This window comes from Gopherus flavomarginatus, chromosome 8, assembly GCF_025201925.1.
Source record: "Gopherus flavomarginatus isolate rGopFla2 chromosome 8, rGopFla2.mat.asm, whole genome shotgun sequence".
Taxonomy (NCBI): domain Eukaryota; kingdom Metazoa; phylum Chordata; order Testudines; family Testudinidae; genus Gopherus; species Gopherus flavomarginatus.
Window position 1 is genome coordinate 113,023,090 of NC_066624.1, and position 23,092 is coordinate 113,046,181.

General features: G+C 48.1%; 1 protein-coding gene across 6 annotated transcripts in view; it reads right to left on the reverse strand.

Annotated features, from left to right (window-relative positions):
• LOC127056279 (probable cation-transporting ATPase 13A4) overlaps positions 1–23,092 on the reverse strand; it is a 76,088-nt gene that overhangs the window by 32,936 nt on the left and 20,060 nt on the right. For all 6 annotated transcript variants that reach the window (XR_007775769.1, XR_007775770.1, XR_007775771.1 and 3 more), the window contains exons 3-14: positions 22,805–22,942; positions 20,372–20,442; positions 20,200–20,280; positions 19,205–19,274; positions 17,474–17,608; positions 16,020–16,092; positions 14,248–14,379; positions 12,942–13,112; positions 8,867–9,024; positions 5,642–5,830; positions 2,769–2,830; positions 1,818–1,968 (exon numbers count right to left, since the gene is read on the reverse strand). Coding sequence is in view for 3 of the 6 variants with exons in the window: in XM_050963865.1 (XP_050819822.1) it covers positions 1,818–1,968; positions 2,769–2,830; positions 5,642–5,830; positions 8,867–9,024; positions 12,942–13,112; positions 14,248–14,379; positions 16,020–16,092; positions 17,474–17,608; positions 19,205–19,274; positions 20,200–20,280; positions 20,372–20,442; positions 22,805–22,942 (1,431 nt within the window). In the remaining 3 variants the exon portion in view is untranslated. The remainder of the gene's footprint in view (positions 1–1,817; positions 1,969–2,768; positions 2,831–5,641; positions 5,831–8,866; positions 9,025–12,941; positions 13,113–14,247; positions 14,380–16,019; positions 16,093–17,473; positions 17,609–19,204; positions 19,275–20,199; positions 20,281–20,371; positions 20,443–22,804; positions 22,943–23,092) is intronic.

Consider the following 23,092-nt stretch of genomic DNA (forward strand, 5'->3'; position numbering starts at 1 on the left):
CCAGGAACCCAGGGAGGGAACACCTGAAGGGGGGAAGGGAAATGGTTTATTCCCCTTTGTTGTGAGACTCAAGGAATTTGGGTCTTGGGGTCCCCAGGGAAGGTTTTTGGGGGGACCAGAGTGCCCCAAAACACTCTAATTTTTTGGGTGGTGGCAGCTTTACCAGGTCCAAGCTGGTAACTAAGCTTGGAGGTTTTCATGCTAACCCCCATATTTTGGACGCTAAGGTCCAATTCTGGGAATAGGTTATGACATAGCCCTTTTTAGAAATCCTGATAAGTCTTGGCATCAGTGAAGTCTTGTGGCAATGAATTCATGGATTGTGTAAAAGTGCATTTCTTTTATCAGCTTCAGAATGTTCCTTTCCATTTCACTGACTGTCCCATATTTTTGACTTATGGGAGAGGGACTATACAAACACTGATGTTTTAATGTCTCCAAGGTTCAAATTTCACTTCTCCTCCATGCTTGTTTTAAAAATCCAGCATTTCATTCCCACAATGTGTTTCAGAAATGAAACATGAGAGGCTAGCGCTAGTTTTGTCATTGCATTACTGACTGACGAGGGGGAAGAATTAATTAAGCGGCCGAAATGGTTTTCGTCTAGCTGTGACTTTCAGTGTTCCAGTAGCTCACTCCACCTTGTGATTTGCAATATTGGTTAATGATCCTATCCGTGAGTAGGACGGAGATTCATCCTTCAGTTTCCTGGCCCTTGAAATACCCTTCCTCTGTCGCAGAATGCAGCCTGCTTGAGCAAAATATATTGCAATGCACTACCCTTGTATGTGTGTGCTCCTACCCTCTACTGGCTAGAATTAAAATAACCTAGCTGTGTGTCTGCCTCTGACAACTGACGGGTGTTCTACTTTAGCTTACTTCTAACCCAGTCTTGGTCCGTGCTGTGGAATAATCTTAACTCCCTTGCAGTCTGTGTATCCTAAACAGGACAAAAACAATGAGGAGTCCTTGTGGCACCTTAGAGACTCACAAATTTATTTGGGCATTAGCTTTTGTGGGCTAAAACCCACTTCATCAGATGCATGGAGTGGAAAATACAGTAGCAGATATAAATACACAGCACATTAAAAGATGGGAGTTGCCTTACCGAGTGAGGGGGGGTCAGTGCTAATGAGACCAATTCAGTTAGGGTGGATGTGGCCCATTTCCAACAGCTGACAAGAAGGGGTGAATATCAAGAGAGGGAAAATTACTTTTTGTAGTGTTAACGAGGCCAATTCAATCATGGCAGATGTGGCCCATTCTCAACAGTTGACAAGAAGGTGTGAGTATCAACAGAGGGAAAATTATTTTTTCTAGTCACCCAGCTGGTAGCTATGAGCAGTGGTAGCTAGGGTGACAGAAGCATTCTTCTGTTGACCTAGCTGCAGCTGCCCAGGGGGCTAGGTGGGCATAGCTACAGCACGCAGAGTGTGGGTTTTTCATATCCCTGTATGCCAAAGTGATGTTGACCTAAATTTTAAGTGTAGACCAGGCCTAAGAAACTAGGTTGGGAATACAGGTGGGGCTTGTGAACCTACCAACCCCAAGTGATCTACACAAACGCCAGAGGAAAAACCATAGTGGAGTGGTGAGAACACTGGGCTCTTCTCAGGGAGAGAGATTCCTGCCATCCTTGTGGAAGGGAGGACTCAGGATGGGACTTTTCTTTGCCCAATGTCTACTCTCTGGGCAGGGGAGGCCCCTTCCCTTTGGTTTCTGTTTGGGAGCAAGCTACCTGCAGCCGTAAGGAATGGCCGGCACCTTGCCAGTATCGAGATTTTCCCCAATCTTAGAACAACAAAACAGAGCTTTACCCAGTTAGTTGCCTCAAACATTTTCAGGTCCAGTGGATCTCCCTGTATCTTCCCATCCAGAACAATCAGTGAATGACAGCTCGCCATGACGCCGTGCATTGGTCCCCAGGGCAAGCTGTGACCAGAGGCGAAGCTGTGGACTTTCTGAAAGCTGGTTTATAAGAAAGCATAAAAGTAGCTGCGTTACCTGGCGTAACTACAGCTCCTCTAATCGTAAACACAATAAAACCACACCATGAACAAAGAGCCGATTGAACCCCTGTCCGGTGCTCAGGCCACATGAATTCTGCTCATGGTAGAGCTGATTGTCTTTCATTTGTATTGCATGTGTCATTCTTTCACTTGCTCTTCTGGGCAAGTCATCGTGCATTAGGGGCAGGGCCATCTCCAGTGCAATTCGAATCACTGTAAAGCAGACCTAGCCACTGGCTCAGTGCCTACCTTGGTTTATTTGATCTTAAAAAATATTTAATTTTTCATGAAATTGGCTCCACCAATGGCAAATTGCTCAATGGATGGCACTAGAAACGGGTGTGCTCTATGTATCCCCTGAACAGGCACAGCAAGACTGCTCCATTCTGCCTTGCCAATATGCCTCAGCCATTGGAGAGGGGGCAAGGTTAAAACAGCCTCCCTGGACCCTTCAGCCTGCTGAGACTGTCAACGGATGAGAAATAGTGATAACTGTGGTGATATTTTATGACATGGGTCAGCAGGATCTGGCTGAGGCAACCAGCTCATTTCACAAGGCCACTGAATAGCCATTGAAAGTAGCAAATTTCAGTCACTACTGATTGTGGTGCCTATGGTGGTCAAATTCAGACTGTTGAATGACCCCATTAGCATCCCCTGGGCTCACCCTGCGGCTGTGAAGTGAAGGAGAGCTACTGAGACTGAATCCAGGCACAGTCCAACAAAACACAAGCTCCATCTATTGTCAAAGATTATTACCTGTTTCTTTCCAAAGTGATCACTCCCCACAGGTCCAGTCCATCTTCTGTTAAGGTGCCAGTCTAGATTAAAAAGGACATTTGAATTAACTTCACTTTGTAAAGATACATGAGCTCTAAGAGGGGTGAAAACAAGGTCTGTTTCAACAGATCCCTGCCTGGGAACACAGGAAATGCCACACCAGTTCAGAGTAATGGGCACTGAGCCACTGCCAGATGATTCAGAGGAAAACATAAAGCCCTTGATGCAGCATTTGGCACCAACACACTTGTGTGTAGATGGTGGAGCTCAGTCACTGGGACTGCTTGTGTAAGTATGGACTACATGTGTGTGAAAGTACAGGGTCAGTCTCTAGTTCTCTATTATGCCATGTAAATGTCTAAATGATTGTAATGCTAATAGACATTATAGTGTGCGGATATGATGTCTTGGACTAAGGCTATGCCTACATTGCAAGTGAGGGGCTGCTTTGCAGCATGGGTAGGCGTAGCCTTGCTGACTTTCAGCTAGCTAGCGCAGCTCAGAATAGTGGTGAAGATCCAGCGGCACGGACTTCAGGATGAGGTCACAACATGAGCATGTACCAAGGGTCTCCAGTAGCCTTGTATATCCCACACTGAAGCCCCTGCTGCTGCATCTTCACTGCTATTTTTAGCATGCTGGCTAGATTGAAGCTAGGGCAGGTATGTCTATAGTGCTGTAAATCACACCCTTGACTGCAGTGCAGATATAGCCTGAGAGTTTGAAGGGTCATTATGGGACTACAGCCACATAATGGAGCGGCCTCACTTCTTTAGAAGATCAGTGTCTAGGTGACGCAGTCAGGGATGACTCCAGGCACCAGCGAAGAAAGCAGGTGCCTGGGGTGGCCAATAAAAAGAGGTGGCACTTCGGTGGCCGGTCCTTCAGTGCCTCGCTTTGTCTTGGGTGGCACTCCGGTGGCGGGTCCTTCAGTGCCTCGCTTTGTCTTTGGTGGCACTCCGGCGGCCGATCCTTCAGTGCCTCGCTTTGTCTTTGGTGGCACTTCGGTGGCCGGTCCTTCAGTGCCTCGCTTTGTCTTTGGTGGCACTCCGGCGGCAGGTCCTTCAGTGCCTCGCTTTGTCTTTGGTGGCACTCTGGAGGCGGGTTCTTCAGTGCCTCGCTTTGTCTTTGGTGGCACTCTGGAGGCGGGTTCTTCAGTGCCTCACTTTATCTTTGGTGGCACTCTGGCGGCAGGTCCTTCAGTGCCTCACTTTGTCTTTGGTGGCACTTCGGCGGCAGGTCCTTCAGTGCCTCGCTTTGTCTTTGGTGGCACTCTGGAGGCGGGTTCTTCAGTGCCTCACTTTATCTTTGGTGGCACTCTGGCGGCAGGTCCTTCAGTGCCTCGCTTTGTCTTTGGTGGCACTCCGGCGGCGGGTCCTTCAGTGCCTCGCTTTGTCTTTGGTGGCACTCTGGAGGCGGGTCCTTCAGTGCCTCGCTTTGTCTTTGGCGGCACTTCGGCAGCAGGTCCTTCAGTGCCTCGCTTTGTCTTCGGTGGCACTTCGGCAGCAGGTCTTTCAGTGCCTTGCTTTGTCTTTGGTGGCACTCCGGCAGCAGGTCTTTCAGTGCCTCGCTTTGTCTTTGGTGGCACTCCGGCAGCAGGTCCTTCAGTGCCTCGCTTTGTCTTTGGTGGCACTCCGGCAGCAGGTCTTTCAGTGCCTCGCTTTGTCTTTGGTGGCACTCCGGCGGCAGGTCCTTCAGTGCCTCGCTTTGTCTTTGGTGGCGGGTCCTTCACTCCCTCTTCCTCTTTGGCAGAACTTCAGCAGCTGCTCAATCGGGTTTTCCTTTTTTTTTTTTCTTTGCCGCTTGGGGTGGCAATAAAGCTGGAGCTGGCCCTGGAGGCAGTGCACTCCTGGAGTGTTTGACCAGCCCCACATGTCAGTAATAGAGACTCAGCCTTTTGCAAGGCACATCTCAGAATGCACCATGAGCACTGAATTATACCGCTCCTTAGGGGCCACACTGTCTGATTTTGCTTTCATATCATAAGAACATAAGAATGGTCATGTTGGGTCAGACCTAAGGTCCATCCAGCCCAGTGTCCTGTCTGCCTACAGTGACCAATACCAGGTGCCCCAGAGGGAATGAACAGAACAGAGAATCACCAAGTGATCCATCCCCTGTCACTCATTCCCAGCATCTGGCAAACAGAGGCTAGGGACACCATCCCTGCCCATCCTGGCTAATAGCCATTGATGGACCTATCCTCCATGAATTTATCTAGTTATTTCTTGAAATGTGTTATAGTCTTGGCCTTCACAACATCCTCTGGCAAAGAGTTCCATGGGTTGCCTGTGCATTGTGTGAAGAAATACTTCCTTTTGCTTGTTTTAAACCTGCTGCCTGTTAATTTCATTGGGTGACCCCTAGTTCTTGTGTTATGGGAAGAAATATATAACACTTCCTGATTTATTTTCTCCACACCAATCATGATTTTATATCACATGTATATACAAAACACTCCGAGAAAGTGCAGTACAACAAATGATACAAACAATGGGGTTTGGTTATGGTTCATCAAGGCCATGTACTGGAAGTCTGAGTTGAAATGCTGGGGGAGAGGGTGCTCTGGCAGTAACTGTAGCCATCTCATTTTTCCTTGGTTTGAGTCTGAGCCCCTTTCAGACTAAATCTCTGGCAGGTCTCCCCCTCTCTAGGGAGACAGAATCTTATTTGACACAGCAAATGGACAAATAAGATAAAATGGAAATTTTCTTCCCCTAGCCATCTGTCAGAATTGCAACATTTCTCTTCTTGGTTTCTGCAGTCTCACTTTATTGTCTGGTTTGATTCCAAGCACTCCCAATTGAACTCCATTGTTACTAATAAAACAATAACGAGTCCATCACACTCACTTTGTCAAAGCAGATGAGGTTCAGCTGACCGCACACATTGATCCTTTGAGGACTGATGCAGAAGATTCCCTTTTTTTTCAGCCTGCCCTGCGTATAAATGATCCCCGTCGTCAAAGCAGCCGGGAGAGCTGGAGGGACTGCAATAGTGATGACGTCCAGGGCCTTTTTCACCACTTCTCCTGCCTCTTCCTGACACAAAACAAATGCTGTTATCAGCAAGAGAACAAAAGCTTGCACTATGGATCGCAGACACAGGACTAAGATTTCATCAGCAAACAGGTAATATTAGGGTTGTGTCCAAAATCTTGACATGTACAAAAATCACTTCCCAGTTGCTGAAATGTAGCCACTTCTGGGGTGGAACATGGGAGCTGTTTAAAAATCTCAGCAACACGATACAACAATTTAGAGGGCAGGAAGTGAAAAATACTTGACCATATCCTGGGGTCCTATATGGCCATCTTCTGTCATACCATTGGCAGCAAAACCTGTCTATTATGAAGCTTACCTGGGTGAAAGGCTGGTTGTGCAGAGGTATAGAGCAGATGTAGGTGCTAATATACTACCCCCCCTCCCGTTGTTGGCATAGTAGGGGAAGTATAGCTACAAAACGGGGTCTGATTGGGATACCCTATGCTCTGCCAATCCTGGGCTATGTTTCTGGCACCCTGGGACAATTCCAGGCTCGTACAATTAGAGGAGACCTCAGAACAGCACCAGGAATGGGGCAGTGCACGGAATAGCTTGAAATCCCCATTTCACTCCAGGCCCTGTCTTTTGCCCCATGTGCTCTGGCTAAAGCCGAGGGTTTTGCTGACTCTACTAGATGACATTGCAGAAGGAACATAGGAAAGCAGAAGGCAATCACCAGAAGGCCGGGTTACTAGGGCAACAGCCCTAATTACTGCAAAAATTGTCACAGCATCTTTCATGATCCTAGGCAGGGAGGTGTTTGCTTTTATGGCTTATTCTAAAGATGAGATCAACTGAGACTGTCTCTCAAATTGATCATAACCGTCATACTGGGTCAGAACGATGGTCCAGCTAGCCCAGTATCCTGTCCCTTGCAGTGGCCAGTGCCAGGGGCTTCATAGGGAATGAATCGAACTGGGCAATTCTGAGCGATCCATTCCCTGCTGTCAGGTCCCAGCTTCTGGCAACTGGAGGGTTAGGGACACCCAGAGCATGGGGTCGTGCCTCTGACCGTCTTGGCTAAGAGCCATTGATGGACCTGTCCTCCAGGAACTTATCTCATTCTTTTATTAACCCAGTTATACTTTTGGCCTTCACAACATCCCCTGGCAACGAGTTCCACAGGCTGACTGCGTTGAGTAAGAAATACTTCCTTTTATATTTGTTGTAAACCTGCTGCCTGTTAAGTTCATGGGTGACTCCTGGTTTTTGTGTTATGTGAAGGGGTAACTAACACTTCCTTACTCACTTTCTCCACACCACTCATGATTTTACAGACCTCTATCATATCCCCCCTTAGTCGTCCTTTTTCTGAGCTAGACAGTCCCAGTCTTTCTAATCTCTCCTCATCAGGAAACTGTTCCATACCCCTAATCATTTTTGTTGTCCTTCTCTGTATCTTTTCCAGAGCCCAGCCCGGGCAGCGTCTCCAGCGTGGCTGTACGGCTCCCAGCCCTGCTCACTGGGGTGGGTGCCAGGCTCACTGGCAGCTGTCCCTGGTCGTGCTAGAGTGTGCAAACGGTTCACATGCTCTTGGACAGGAGATGCAGACTGCTACCATGCTTACAAAAGTGGCCTTTAATTTGGGCACCTCAATTTCTGAGGGAAAGCTGGAGATGCCTACCTTGTGACTGGCAGATGTGCTGAGCACCTGCAATGCCTGCTGGTTCCAGCTATGTTCCCAGCTGCTCAGCACCTCTGAATATGATGCCCAAGGGGTCTCAAGTTGGGGCCTCCAAAACTAAGGCACTGAAAATTAAAGCCACTTTTAAAACAATGGGCCTAAGTGACTCGCCCAAGACCACAGAACGAGACACTGCAGACCTGGAATTCAAATGAGGAATTACTAACTTGATCCACTAAAACGTTCCATATCTGAAGCATTACGAGTGTCCAGTCTGTGTTCGCCATTCCTCCCCCACTGTTATTACATCAGACCACATTGTGCATCAAACTCACTCAATTTTTCTGTCTGTTGTAGGCAGGGTGACCGGATGTCCTGATATATAGGGACAGTCCCGGTATTCGGGGCTTTTTCTTATATGGGCATCTATTACCCCTGACCTCCTGTCCTGATTTTTCATACTTGCTGTCTGGTCGCTCTAGTTGTAGGTAACATGAAGGTGTATGTCTTGTTAGTATCTCAGCACTGATGGGAGGTGACACATTCAGTATCTCACAGGACTGAATTTCAGGTAAGTCTGACAATATGGATACCCAGGTTCCTGCAGCTTTGATTGTCTCACCTTGTATGTTATGTATTCCAAGTGAGAACGTTCAATATAGGAGAAGCTGTGGAGCAGGACTGGGTTGCATTTTAAACACACTTTCCTGGAAAACAGCTTGAGATAAATTCACTTTCTGAACCAAATGTTTGAATATTTTTCCCCTTTGGAACAAACTGCAGAATAAAGAATTTTGCCTCTCAGGATCTGGCCTTTTCATTGGCTTCTCCAAACATGACACAGTTCCTAGCACTTTCAAAAAGCCGCCTTTTCACCTCTGGCACTTTTCTATGTGTCACCCACACCGTGTGGCGCATTTGTGATTTTTTTTTTTTAAATACAAAATCTAGGAATGTGCAAAAGTGTAGAACATATTGCAAATAATGTCTGTGATGTATTTGTTGCATTTCACATCATCTGCCTTCCTGCTCTGAACTGTTGCATTCGTGAAATATCATGACTATTTTTAAAGGAACATGTAAGCATTGACAGCGCGCTTAATGCTGTATGAACCCCAGTTATAAAGAGAATCTTTATCTCAACAAGCAAAGTAAAGGACACACTGGGGAGACCGCTGAAGAAATGTTAACATAGAATATTTGTGGGGGGTTGCACCTTGGGATGAAAATGTGAAATGATGCTTTTTTGTTTTTGTTTCTGTAAAAATAATGTCATTTTAAAATGACCTCACATTCTAGTGCAAATATGTAGTGAAAATAAGGCCAAATTTCATAAGTGCAACAAAATCTGAAAACACTCCACATTTCTGTGCCGTCTGAATTTTGTTGCGGCGATTTCTCCCACTCACCCCATTTAGTGCAAAAACACACACTGCATAGATCATTCCAATGGTCGCAAACACTATGAGGCACATCAGGAACCGTAAGGCGTCTCTGTACAGCTTGAAATTCATGGGCTTAGGGTAGAGAATAGACCTCACCAGGTCTCCTTTGGCTGTGTTGAAACCTGAAGTGACAAACCAAACCCACAAGACATCAGTAAATGGTGGAATTGGTTCTAAAAGTTCATTAAGAAAAATGGTGGAATGAGAAGATTCATAGCTACTGTAACTTAAAATGAGAGACCCAGATCTCACATTACACTTTATAAAAGCTCCTGTATGGAAACATTCTTTCCAGAGACTGTGATATTTGTCTTAAGCAATCATCAGCGTGTCCAGTCCTGCAAATGCTCACTACTGTGTGTGGTACTGTGATGAACTAGGAATGTTCTTAATGTTTTCTCTGACTACTGTGTTGGTGCCTCAGTGTCCCCTAGGCAGTTCTTAAGTATCTGGCAGAGCAAGGGCCAGTGCACCTAAATGCCTGGCACTCTGTCTCCTAGAAACTGATGGCCTGGGCCCCTCCTCTGCAAAGGTGCCAGCTGAAGGTGTTGGAGACTAAGGGATCAGGTGACCTCCTGGCCCGGGAAAGGAGCTGAGCAGAGAGGAGGGGCTGGAGGGGTTTGTTGGTCTAGAGCTGGCTGGGGACGAGGAGTGAAGTGCAGAGGTGGGGGTCTGGCTCACTGCCCTCCAGAATGGACCCGGCCGAGGGGTCTGGTTCACTGTACCTACAAGCTCTGTTTTAGACCCTGTTCCTGTCATCGAATAAACCTCTGTGTTACTGACTGACTGAGAGTCAACATCTAACTGCAAAGTGGGGGTGCAGGACCCTGTGGCTTCCCCAGGACCCCGCTGGGGTGGGCTCGCTGTGGGAAGCGCCCGGAGGGGCAGAGGATGCTGAATGCTCCAAGGAGAGACCCAGGAGGTGAAGCCATGTGAGTTTCTTGCCCTGAACAAGTTTTCTCCAAGGGAGAGGAGGCTCCCCAAAGTCCTGACTGGCTTGATGGGGAGCAGTTCCAGAGCATTGCCCGGGGACTCTGTGACAGGTACTTACTACCATGAGCAGACCCATAGGGTGACTTCGGGAGGACTAAACACAATAGTAAGTAATTGTGTGTTTGGGCACTCAGTGATCATGAAAAGTTGATTGCCTTGTAGACTTGCCTTCAAATAAAGGTCTAACAACATTGTACAGCAAGCCTTGGGGATCCTTCAAAGTGATTACTTGAGCTAGAAGATTCTCAGTGGCAGGTGCTGGTTTTACAATACAGAAGAGATTAAGAGCATTGTGAGGATGTTTTGAGTCTCCCATCTGTGGCTGAGGTGTGCCATCCACTCATGAAGGCTCTCTGAAACCCGTTGGTTTGTGGGAGGATGAGTTTCAGGGAACCTTACTACGGGGTCTTGGGAAAGCAGATTTTTACCTTAAGTTTCAGATTCACCTGAACCCAGAATCTGTCTGAAATTCGGCTAAAACAAGTACCCAGGTGAATTGCATCAAATCGAAAGGCATTTTCTGAGATCCCTCCATCCTCCAAAAGGCCTACTCTGCTGCTGCCCTTAGCCATCTTCTGTGGTGAAGCAAGTGCCTCTCTAGCTCCTCTTATGCTTCAACTTCTTCAGTGGGTGGATGGGTGGCATGGTTGGTCTGCTGTCCTCTCTTTTCGGAGAAAGGGAAAGACATGGAGAGGTGGACCTGCTCCTCTTTCTCAAATCCTCCACATCTGCCATTCTCTCTCATCACCAGAAGTTAGTCCAATAAAAGATCTGACCTAAACCACCTTGTCTCTCTAAGAACTGATCTAGCATTAGCAGTGACCTGATCTTGGAGGGTCTATGGTTTTAGATAACATAATAATGGACGTTTTTGAAGCTGTAACAGCAAGCAGAAAAACTAAAATGCATGTATGAAAAATAGCCTTGGCTAGAGGTTTTAAGCATTAAGTGTTACAGGCTTAGAGTGAGACCTAGAAGTTAGCAATATGCATCTTGTGATAAATAGAGTAAACCCACAAATGAGCAGATGGTAGCATCTTAGGGGTTTTCTGCAGTAAAAGCTAACCTTAATGATGTACCAAAACTATTTGGAAAGGAATGGATGCAAATGATTGGTTTAACTGTCGGAAATGTAATTATGGGCAACCGGAATACCACATATGAACAACTGGAACCCTTAAATAGGGCTCCCAGAATACCGATATGAATAGAGGGCCGTGACTTGATCACACATGGTCCAGATGCATGTGAGTGGAATGGAACAGTGTATGAGAGGTTGTCAAGCCAGCCTCTAGTTAGGACACCAAGGATGACCAAATGGCCGAAGCCTGACTACAACAAGCGCCCTGTAATGATCTCCACTTTTTCTTTTATCTTAGCTGTTGCTTACAACTTTATGGAAACTGGAATGTCAACACTGGGGGATTGCTTTATGTGGAGCCTGCCTAAGGCTGTAAGCATCCATGATCCAGGGGGTGGTTTGTTATACAGATCTGGTTTTGTATAGTTATGCTTGGATTTATTTGGATTTTAAGTACCATCTTTATGTTTTTATTTCTGTGCTCGACCAATCGCAACTCAGTGAAAGTTCTCATGTAGCCACCTGAGTAGAGAACCTCTTAGTGACTTGTGCAATTTGCACCCTAAACTCACCTAAGGCTACAGCAGGATCAGAGCAGTGCAGTCTCTTGCCTACCCTCCCCCAGTGAGGAAGTGGCAAAGCAGGCTGAGCACCCTCGGGTGTTGTTCATTCCTTTACACTCTGATGTGTCTCCTTTGCGCTGAACTCAGACCCTCAGGTTCAGACCAACTCTTGCGGCCTGGCATAACCACTGTTGTTTAAAAAGCTAGATGCATGTGCAAACACTTGGAAACACATCCAGAATGTGATGCTCCACCCAAGAGAGCTCTTCCCTGATCACAAAATAAATCACCAACAATAGAATAGCCATCCTCACTCAGCCGTCCTCACTCAGGCACAGGACAAGAGCATGGCCTTCCAGGGTGGTGCTCAGCAAACCTGGGCTCTATTGGACTGTTGGAAACCCCTTGCCAAAAGCACCCTTTAACCAGACATCTGAACCAGGTGGGGACTGTTAGCTGGAGCACAGCTGCCATGGGGTCTGACCAGGAGGGTGTCAATCCTGCAGCTAGCCAGGTCCTGGAGAGGAGCTGAATATGGGACTCGGTTCTAGCATTTAGGGCTGCGTTATTGTAGAGCAATGGTCCCACACAGTGTTCCTGGGCACTGTAGGCTTTAGGGCTAATGCTGTAGCATGCTGTCGTATTTTTTTAAAAGGGTTATGCTGAGCAATACAAACAAGAAAGAGCCGTTTGGTGCAGACAGAGATCTTGGCCAAACGCTGCTCTCAGCCAGGCTGGAGTAAATTTGTAGTAAATCCATTAACATCGGTGTGACTGGTATGACAGAGGATTGGACTCGTAGGGCACAACTACCCTGAAAACCCACCCATCTCCCGCCACCCCATGGCAAAGAGTCTGAGGAAGGCCGCCCAGAGGAAGGGGGCAAGTGGGGTAATTTGCCCCAGGCCCCGGGCTCCGCAGGGGCCCTGTGAGCCGCTCCGGGTTTACGGCGGCACCTCAGTGGTGGGTCCTTCACTCGCTCCGGGTCTTCGGCAGTGGATCCTTCAGTGCAGTGGAAGACTCGGAGCAACCGAAGGACCCGCCGCAGAAGTGCTGCCGGAGACCCAGCCCTGCCCTGAATCCTCTGGGCAGCCCTGAGTCTGAGCCCTGGTCACCTGACTTGGGCTTGCAGCGCTCACGCTAGGGGGCTAACAATAGCCATGGAGATGTGAGGGGTCGGGCTAGACCTTGTGCTCTGAGACCCTCCCACCTCGCCAGGTGTCAGAGCCTGGGCTGCAGCCTGCACCCGAAAGTCTAAACGGCTCTGTTTAGCCTCACAGCTTGAGCGCTGTGAGCCACAGGCAGCTGGGCCAGGCTCTGCGGGTTTCTTTTTGCATCGTAGACGTGCTCTTCGCCTGGTCCAACTTTAGAGGAAAGCACCGTGGAGCGTGAATTGACTGACCAGTCCTCAGCACAACAGCTCTCGCCGGCCCATTGCCGTCTGCCTTGGTCTGGATGACCTCTGTTCCACAGAAAAGGACATGTCTTTTGTAATCCTCTGCACAGCATGTTCTCCAGGGCCTGGAGTCATCAGCCTGGGGCAAGTGGGTCTTTGTCACTGGAATGCTTTCCCCTAGAGGAGATCAGATTGCAGTAAGGAAAGTGCAGCGCATTCCGAAACCTGGGTGCATCCCTTTGAAGCCTGCACAGTAACCATTTGTGGCATGTGTTGTGGTAAGCGGCAGCTAGCCCAAATGGAGACAAACAAGTTTGGAAAATTATTATTATTTCTATCTCTGGCCCTCATCACTGCAGCGTCTGAGTGTCTCACAATCTTCCATGTGTTTATCCGCTCACACCCCTGTGTGGCAGGGTGGGGCTGTTGGCCTGTTGGACAGATGGGCACAGAGAGAATAGGTGACTTGCCCAAGGTCACACAAATGAGTCCATGGCAGAGCAGGGAAAGGAACCTCGCTCTCCCAAGTCCCTTACAAGTGCCTTGACCACTGGAGCATCATTGCTGCATGGATGTGTCCCTCTTGGGTGTGCATGGGGCTGCACATGCAAATGAATAAGGGCCCATGTGAACAGTCCATGCTCAAGTCAGCGGGACAATGCCTGAGTCCTGACTCACAAAGGTAAATCTAAGACGTGCTTTGTCCTTGCTCACTAAGGTCAAGGATACTCCTCACGTGAGTAAGGATTTCAAGAACAGGCTTTCAATAGCTGCTCACCCTAAATGAAGACCTGAGTTGATGCTACCAGCATCCAGCCTGTTGGCTCCCAGGTATCTGGCTGTTTGGAACCTGACACTGGAGTCACTAAGTTATTCCCTAGGGCAGTTTAAATATTTCATTACCCAAGACAAGGGGAAACTTTTAGTCACAGGCCTGTCTGCTAACAAATATCTTAGCGATGTCCAAGCAGAACGCACCCAGTGGGCTGCTGAGTATACCAGCTGCTTTGCATCCTAACCTGACATGGGCTTGCAGTGGGGAATGTCAGTAGGTTCCGTCAGCGCAGGAGTGGTCAGGCAGCTCAAACTCTCTGATCTCCTGTCCTCAGGTAAATCCTGTGAGTTCCTTGCCCTGCCCTGTGGGTCTTAGTGCTTTTCTCCTCAACCATCACTGCAAAGTACAAGATTGTGCCCTGACAGTTTTCTCTTCAAAGACTTGCTCGCTCCAAAAAAATGTGTCTTGTGCAACAATTGCAAAGCCACAACTTTGTGATGTCTTGTGACTTTAAGATGGGCCAGACACCATCCTTACCTGTCAGCATGCCTTCATTTACAGTGCACCCACCGCTGATCAGGATGGCATCGCATGGCATAAGGGCTTTGCCCCCTGTCAAAGCCAGCATGTCTCCTGGCACCAGATGGCATGACTCTATCTTCTGGAAGCCTGCAGACAATGTGAGATGCAAACCTTCAGCGCTGATGTCTCACATAAGCAGAAAATAGTTCCAAGCACGCCCCCGAGCAGGCCAAGTGCTCCTTGCTTTGTAATGTTTTGTAAGTACAGATGGGCACAGTAGCCAGTCTGTCTGTGCCTCCGAGCCCCTTCCTGGTCTCTCTCTGAGTGCACCCTCTTGGGTGTCCGGCCTGGAGCCTTTATTCATCCCAGGGTGGAATTCTGCTGTTCTCTCACTCTTAGACTGAGCCTGGGGCTACAGCACCATGGGTGTTAGCTGCATGTGTCCCAAGGGTCTGACTGCGCTTGGCACCTGTGGTTTGGGAATCCGTAAGCAATGGTGCACAGTGGCCAGTCTGCTGAAACCAGTGTACTGTGGACGTACAGGTGGAACAAAGTTTTTAGAGAAAAGGGATTGTAAAATAACGATCAGGGTACATGAATGTCTTGCCTATCTGAGTTACCCTCCCTGATGGCAACTGAGGCAGGCCTAACTTCTTCAGACACCCCAGCGGATGCCTGTGTCTTAGTCTGGTTCCCCCAAACAAATACCCGTCTCTTGGGGGAACGCCCTTTGGATCCTGCTTGGGTGTTCCTGCACCTTTGCCTGTCCTGGCATTGTCTCTTAACCTCAAATGTCTGTGGAGAAGTGGGTATCTTGAGCAATTCTTTCCTTTCCTGCTTTTTTTCCTGACAGACCCCAGTAACCTAGACCCTGGGTTCTCAACTGTGGGAGTGCATCTGACTTTCGAGGGGAGCACAGCGAGCTGGGCTAAATTTGAGTGAGTAGCGCTGCAACCTGGTGCATGGGGTGGCAGCACTGCTCGCTCCTGGGGGTTAGTGTTTGGACCTCCCAGAAGACGTGAGCCCCTAGAAAGGGTTTTCACAAGGGCAGGATGAATATCTTGCTTGCTAACGGAAGGGGAGGTTCAAGGAAAGAAAACAAAACTAAGTAGGGGCATGATTTCAAAAAAGGTTTAGAACCCCTGACCTAAACGAATGTATCCTAAACATCCCAATAAGCAGAGCACCATGCAAGATTGATAATTCTTACAGAACTCCAGATCTGTCACCGAAGAGTCTGAACAAGGATCCTGGAAGCAAACTCCCACCCCCACCCCCCACACAACTGGTGAAAGTTTGGATCTGGATCCAAACACAGCGGCTGAGCCTTATCTCCTCAGTGGGTCCAAACAAGAACTTTGGACCCAAACCCCCTGCTGCTGAGCAACCTGAATCCAATCTTCCTCATTTGGCCCTGTTTCTAATGAGAATGAGCCCACACTAATGGGAACGTTCAGCTGCAGAGGTTAGATGGGTACCACTGAGGTACACAGTTGCGCTGGCAAAGACAACTCAGCTCCCCCATGCGATGGATTCACTTTACCAAGGCAAGGCATGGCCATTTAAACCCCACTCTTGATACTGTAGGTAGGAGACTGGTACAGGAGAACACACGGCAGCGTTCTTAGGGAGGTGAGCCAATAGCCTGGAGTGAGACGAAAGGGAAAACAGGCCCAGAAGGAATTTTAAGAGGTCAGTTGTTGCCCTACTTACTCTCAATGCTGACACGAGCTGCTGTAACATTGGAACTGAAAATAAAAGAAACAGAAAAACGGAACACGACGCACCTTCGTCTTTCCTGCACACAGTGACCCTGACACTGTTATGAGACTCCACCAGCCTGTGCAGTTTCATAGATTGCTGCAAATCGGGGGAGGGGGAGGGGAGAGACAGAATGAAGTGTTCAGTGTTAACGGCTGTACAAAAAAAGGCATGATGTAATTCAGTAACTAACTCTTACTGTTGTTTGTTTGCATTGCTGTGTCTATCAGAGCCTCAGACAGGATGGACTATGCTAGGAGCTGTACAAATTTATAGGAAGATAGCATCTGCAGTGTGCGAACAGTAACATCTAATTTTAGACAAGGTGTAACAAATGGGTGTAGCAAACCACAAGCTGGAATGTGGAAGGGAGGATGCGGGTAGATTGTTACAGAGATGACTAGTCTTGTCAGGGCACTAACTAATAGTTCCAAGATACAGAAATGTTTATAGATAATTTATAAAGGCTGGGATCTCCAAAGGAGCCTTATCCCAGCCTACTTACACCCATATATATCAAGCAGCTCCCACTGAGAGACAGCCTTTCTGGTATAATCACTTCGACAACGTAAACGTCTCAGATTCTACAGCTTTTTCTTGTACTGCTTTGTTCATATCTGAGAGCACAGAGCCAGAAGCTTCCCAAATTAAAGTAATCTACAGACCCTTGGCAATGTCTAACCATTACGATATCATTGTCCCCTTAGCTTATGCTAGGGGGCTTCGTCCACACCACACTTAGGGATAAGGAGGAGAATTTACTCCATAATTCAGCACTTGTTTAAGCAAAAGGAAAATCACATTTATGGACCAAATGCCAGTAATCTATTGTACACTGTAAAAAGGTGACCTTCTCTCCTGTGTACCTTCCTCTCCTGCAGAGTCCAGTCCCTGAGCAGGATCTGGGGACAATCAAAGAGCCCAACCCCAGAGAACTGATTCCAGGTTTTGCAATGAGCCCGCTGCCTGCTGGGGCAAGACTTCAGGACCTTTGCTGGGGGTGGGTGGATACACCTGCAGTGCAGACATGGTCAGAATAGGGCCACCCAGGGGTGCGGTGGGGGCAAGTGGGGCAATTTGCTCCAGACCCCAGGCCCTGCAGGGCCCCCCACGAGAATATAGTATTCTATAGTATTGCAACTTCTTTTTATGGAAGGGGCCCCTGAAATTGCTTTGCCCCAGGCTCCCTGAATCCTCAGGGTGGCCCTGGGTCAGAAGCTCTCAGTTATGTACTTCAGTATTGAATCTTGGAGCTGTGGTTCCAGGCACCTTCAGTCACTGGGGCCAGAACAACAGTACTGATTCAATCTAGTTTTATTACTGAATAGTGACTGAAACTGACCAGTGCTGGCCTGCCTGCAATGTGAAGAACTAGCTGTTTGTTCTGTACCAGGCTGTGTGTAACATGCAGTGTTCTCTGACCTGGCTGGCTGGCAGCAGCAGTAACCCCTTCCTCTCTTCGCAGGGCAGGGGCTCTCACCTTTCTGAGATCATACACGGTTAAGGCGATCGAAAGGAGGGACATGATTATGATAGCAATGGCATACTCCTTATAATCTTCAGCGAACCACAGACACACACTGAAGAGTTGGAACATGTAAAATGGATTTAAGACCTGTTTGGAGACAGAACCGTAGCGTAGGATTGCCAGGTGTCCAGTTTCCAACTGGAATGCCCAGTCGAAAAGGGCCGTTAAAAGTCCGGTCGGCGGTGCTGGGTCAGCAGGTCCAGCTCCTAGGCAGGGGGGCCATGGGGCGCCATGCGCTGCACCTGCCCAAAGCACTGGCTCCACACTCCCACTGGCTGGGAACCGTGGCCAGTGGGAGCTGGGAGGGGCCTGCAGGCGACAGCAGTGTGTGGAGCTTCATGGCTCCCTGCCTAGGAGCTGGACCTGCTGGCTGCTTCTGGGGTGCAGCGAAATGCCAGAACACGCAGGGAGCCTGCCTTTGCCCCGCTGACAGGGAGCAGCCCGAGGTAAGCCTGTGCCCCAACTCCCGGCCCCAGTCTTGAGCCTCCCCAAACCCAGAGCCCCCTCCTACACCCCATCCCCTCACCCCCGACCCCACTCCAGAGCCCTCACCCCCAGCCAGAGCCCTCATCACCCCATATCCCCAACCCCCTGCCCCAGCCCAGAGCCCCCTACCACACCCTGAACCCGTCCTCCCCACCCCAGAGCCCGTACCCCTTCCTGCACCCCAATACCCTGCCTCAACCCACAGCCCCCTCCTGCACTCCGAATCCCTTGGCTCCACCCCCAAGCCTGGAGCCCTCTCTTTCACCCCAAAGCCCTCATCCCTAGCCTCACCCCAGAGCCTGCACCCCCAGCTGAACCCCTCCCCTCCTCTCCCCCCCACATCCCAACCCCCTGCCCCGACCCAGTGAAAGTGAATGAGGGTTGGGGAAGCGAGCCACGGAGGGAAGAGAAATGTATTTAGAGTGGGGTGGGGCTTCGGGGAAGGGGTGGGGAAGGAGGCGGGGCCTCGGGAAACGGTTGGGGCTAGGGTGTTCAGTTTTGTGCGATTAGAGAGTTGGCAACCCCACAGTAGCGAGGAGTTAAGAAGCCATATTTATCCTGCTTGGTTATATTCAGCTGGCTCAATCCAGTTAGCTATGGGCCTAAATCAGGTCCCAGAGCCAATCTCCCTGCTAGCTTTGATAGCACTGCCTTCAACCTATGCAGCCTGGGCCCATCTCTGTTAGCTGGATCCAAACACCCTTGATCAATGGGGAAGTAAGTTTGGATGTGAAGGTCTCAGCTCAAGCCCGTTTCTCTAGGAGAACTGGAGCAGAGAAGATTCAGACTGCAGAACGAGGGTGGAGTCACAGAGGCCGTGTTGTGCTGGAAGTAGGAACCAGCCTAGCCAGCTGGTCCAGCTGGATTTATTTTACCAGATAACTAAACCTTTCGTCAGTTAAAAGATTACTTCTGTGGTTAATGATACATTCCTTGTGGAGCATCCTAGATGTGCACAGCCCTTCGCAAGATGAAGAGTCTGTAGTGCTGGCCCAGGACGCAAACACAAAGCAGGGGTCAGGCCTGGAAGTGGGTGGAGGGAGGAATGGTGAGGAGATCCCCTGGAAGGGTTTTGAGATGGAATTTGGAGAAGAGGGAGCATGCTTAGTGGAGGGTGAGCCAAATGCCCATGTGCCATATGTCTGATCTTCATGTCCAAATATCCCCCAGAATAAAAGCAATGGAAATGCAGTTTACCTCTTTGATGAGTAGTTTCCAAATAGGGACAACCTGAATATCAATGGCATTTGGCCCACATATTAGCCTCCTGCAGGGGGTAAGGATGGAGTGCAATTAAAGGAAAAGCTGGCTGTCTCACTCATTTAACTGTGCACCCTGACAATGCAACTGAAGCAGCTGCAGCTGCAGCTCCCACCTCGGCGAGAGTTAGTACTGATCCCATTGTAAAACATAACCACACAAGGTTGCAAACACCTTGGCTCCAAAGAGAAAGAAACAAGATGTGATGTTTTCCATGTGCTATGTAAAGCATTCTGAATGTAAGACTGAATGAGAACTCAGTTTATGAGTTGGATTATTTGCAATATACAAACAAATGAATGCAAAAATGTATTTATTTATTTTGCATTTGTACTGTAGAAACAGTTAAAGACTCCAGTCAGGGCCTGGACCCTATTTTCCAGAAATGCATTAATTTACACAAATAAACTCAATAGTTAGAACTCATTAATTTCTAACAATAATTTATTTACATTGAGCTCTGCTAAGGGAGCTCCACTAGAAGCTAATCTGTGCTGTTTTAATGGAGACTTTACTTTTGTTCTTATTTTGGAGTAAGAGAAACAGCAAACTAATTCAGACTGGAAGGCTATGGTAACTTTTTGAATGGAAACACGTAACAGTGATAAACATTCAGAGACACATTTCCAAAAGTTTCAGTAGGGAACTGAGACCAGTCTCTAGTTGCCTGTATATAATTTTTCATGTAAAATCATTTTCATTTACAGTCCTGCATGCACATACAACTGTGTGCACAAATAGTACAAGCAAAATTACTCACCAGTAGTAGTGTAAATACAATTGCACTGTGCAAATTATCAGTCACATTCAGACAATTGCCCCTTTAAGGCCAGTGTTTACAAAAGAGGACAGCACCTAGCTCGTGAAAATCTGGTCCTAAACATCTACTTAAATCCATAGTACTAACTACTCAGGACATGTTGCAGTGTTACCTGATCTCCTGTTCCTCACATCGCAAACCAGAACCAAATTTGGCGTGTATAGCTGAACAAGTGTGACTGTCTTCTAGGGACCTAGAAGACAGAGGAAAAGTTTTCCTGATGATGTCGTTCCAAAAGAGGCTCCATTTCCTTAGAGAATTTTGTACCCAGCAGGTTAACTCACCCAACTTTCTGGAACTGTTGTTCAGGGTTGTTCCAAATATACCGGATTTTCTGCACTTGGATGCATCTTACCTGCCAAACCAAAGAACGACAGAAACATTTGCAAGGAATGGAACCAAAATGCTGTCACTTCTACTCATAGTTCTATAACTAGAGGGAAGCTGAACTCAAGCAAGACTGATCATACTGGTGGGGAGGGCAAGGAAAGCACTTGAAGGTGTTTGCAGCTACATCGCAGTCTCCTTTGGTTGAAGATACACACCGACAATTGTTCAGGTTAGCCCGGAATTCAGGAGCACTTCTGAAGTTCTCACTGACACTGAGCACTCTCACGGGCACCACCAGGCTGCCGCTTATGGCTGGCTAGACTATTCTGTCCCTCCTGGTAGACAATAACCCAGCTTCAGAGACACACACTCTTCTCCCTTCCTGGCTGGACTATGGCAATGCAATGGACCTACCAGGACTGGCCCACAACATTTTGGCACCTGAGGCGGGGAGCTCAAATGATGCCCCAGTGCCCCCTCGCTTGGGCCAAAACTTTGAAAGGTCTCAATTCTTCCTGCTCTGCTCCTCTCACGGTACTGCTCTGCTACCTACCCCAATAAAGGAGAACTAACAACTTTAAATGCCGTGTTCAAAAATTTTAAGTAACATTTAACTTTCAAACGCCTGAACAGCAAATGTAACTGTCTTGTCTGCATAGTAAACACTGGCATTTTTATCTGTTGAATAACCAAACTGCTGCTTTCGTGCCTTCTCGGTTGCAAAGATTAGAACTGCTTCCTGAAGGGCCACAGTCTGGGCCAGCTTGTGCTCTGTTGAGGTGGTTGCAAGGCCGACCAGCCTCTCCTGTGTCATTGTGGAGCGTAGATGTGTATTTATTAACTTCAGGTTGGAGAAGCTGCGTTCTCCACTGGCAACTGTTACAGGCTCCTCCTCCTCTTTCTCCCTGCAGCTCCTGCTGCTTTCTGTTATTCCCGCTCACCTTTTCTCCTGCCTGCCTATTATGTTTCTTGTTCCCTCCTTCCTCCAGCACAGCACTCCACCATCTCTGTGCATCTAGAGCAGAGAGAATACATATGCACCAGCAGCGGACACAAATTTCTACACTCTGGGTCCTAGTGACGCCCCCCACAATCTGGCACCCGAGGTGACCACCTCAGTTCACCTCATGGTAGGGCCAGCTCTGGTACCTACCTATGAAGCCATCAGCCATCTGGAAATTCTGACTGCTACAGAGTGCAGTATCCTGTCTCCTCAGCTCCGTGAGCATCAGACCTATGTCCTCATTGCACTGGCTTGCCATAGAATACCAAGTCACATTCAAAGCCATTTGCTTTAATGAGAAGTGTGGAGGGAAAACTCTGCTCATGTGTTCTCTGATTTACCCTCTTAAGGCCCAGTCCCATGAGACCTTGCACACTTGAATGGGACAGAAAAGGTCTCAGTTTCTTGCACGATCAACCTGTAACATTACAATAACTCTCCATTGCAATAAATAGTTTAGAAGGCACAGGGATTTTGTACTGGCTTTTAGGAAGGGGCCTGTGCCCTGGGATTAGAGGATTATGCTATTTGCTCTTGGCCGCTTTGAAAACTTGTCTACTTCATTGTTTTGACGGATATGAAAGATTTGCTGAAAGGCGCTGTTGTTATTTGAGGACTATGGGGGGTTTAAAACATGATTAATTCCATCCCCTGAAGAATGTTACAAGTCACTCTCCACTTTCACTCTGTGCCTGTGGATTGAAGTAACTGGCACTACATTTACATATGAATGTTTATATATTTCCAGGAGAAAAAAAGCTTTGTTCAAACCCAGTTAAGGTTGTAAAACTGGCTAGAAACCTTATTGGAGACATCAAACTAACTGCTAACAAGTCGAGAATGTAGTTCCTGAAGATGCAAATAACATCCGCATGGGCTCCCAGCCTTGTGGCCTACAGCAAGATGCTTCTTGGAGGGTTCTCCACCCCATCTCTTCCCTCCTTCCTCCCCCTCTCCTTTGTAATACTGATGCAGCGCCCCCCTCAGAAGGAATGACAAGGCAGGAATGGCCTTTCCCTCAGAGAGTGAGGGAGAGGGCCTGGCTGACGGGTCTTTTCCCAGAGAAGGCCAGTAGAGTACCCTGATCTTCACCCAGCTGGCTCTACCTGTTGACCACAGCACTCATGCAGCTGTGGGGTTCTTAATTCCATGTTAAATTCAGGCATGTCTCACAAACAGGTTTCAACCTGTCACCTCCAACACACATCTTTTTATTTATCTGTTTGTTTGTTTGTTTGTTTTGCATGTCCCCAGAGCAGTCTCTGGTTAGTGCAAAGGATTCTGGGGCACATCTCAGGTGGCCAACATGCAAGTCTTTGCATGTGGAGTCATGATAAGACCATGTTAACTCCTGTTATATCAACTATGTTTTAAAGTCACTTACTTTTAAATCTGGTTTCATTATGGCTTTGTTTATGATGGAGTTTTCATCAGCAGTGATTGGATAATCTGATCTAAACTTGTTCAGTGCAGACACAGAGATCCGCGTCACCTTCTTCCAGGAATAAATCTGAAATTCATCCTAGAGAAGCAGAAACCAGAAGCCATCATGAATTTGCACAAAGAAATCCTGCACATAGGTGAGGTCCTGAAAGCATGTTTATTACAGTCTCTTGGAGAATGATAACAGGGACCGGTAATGGGCCTGCTCCTCAGCTGCTGTAAATCTGTA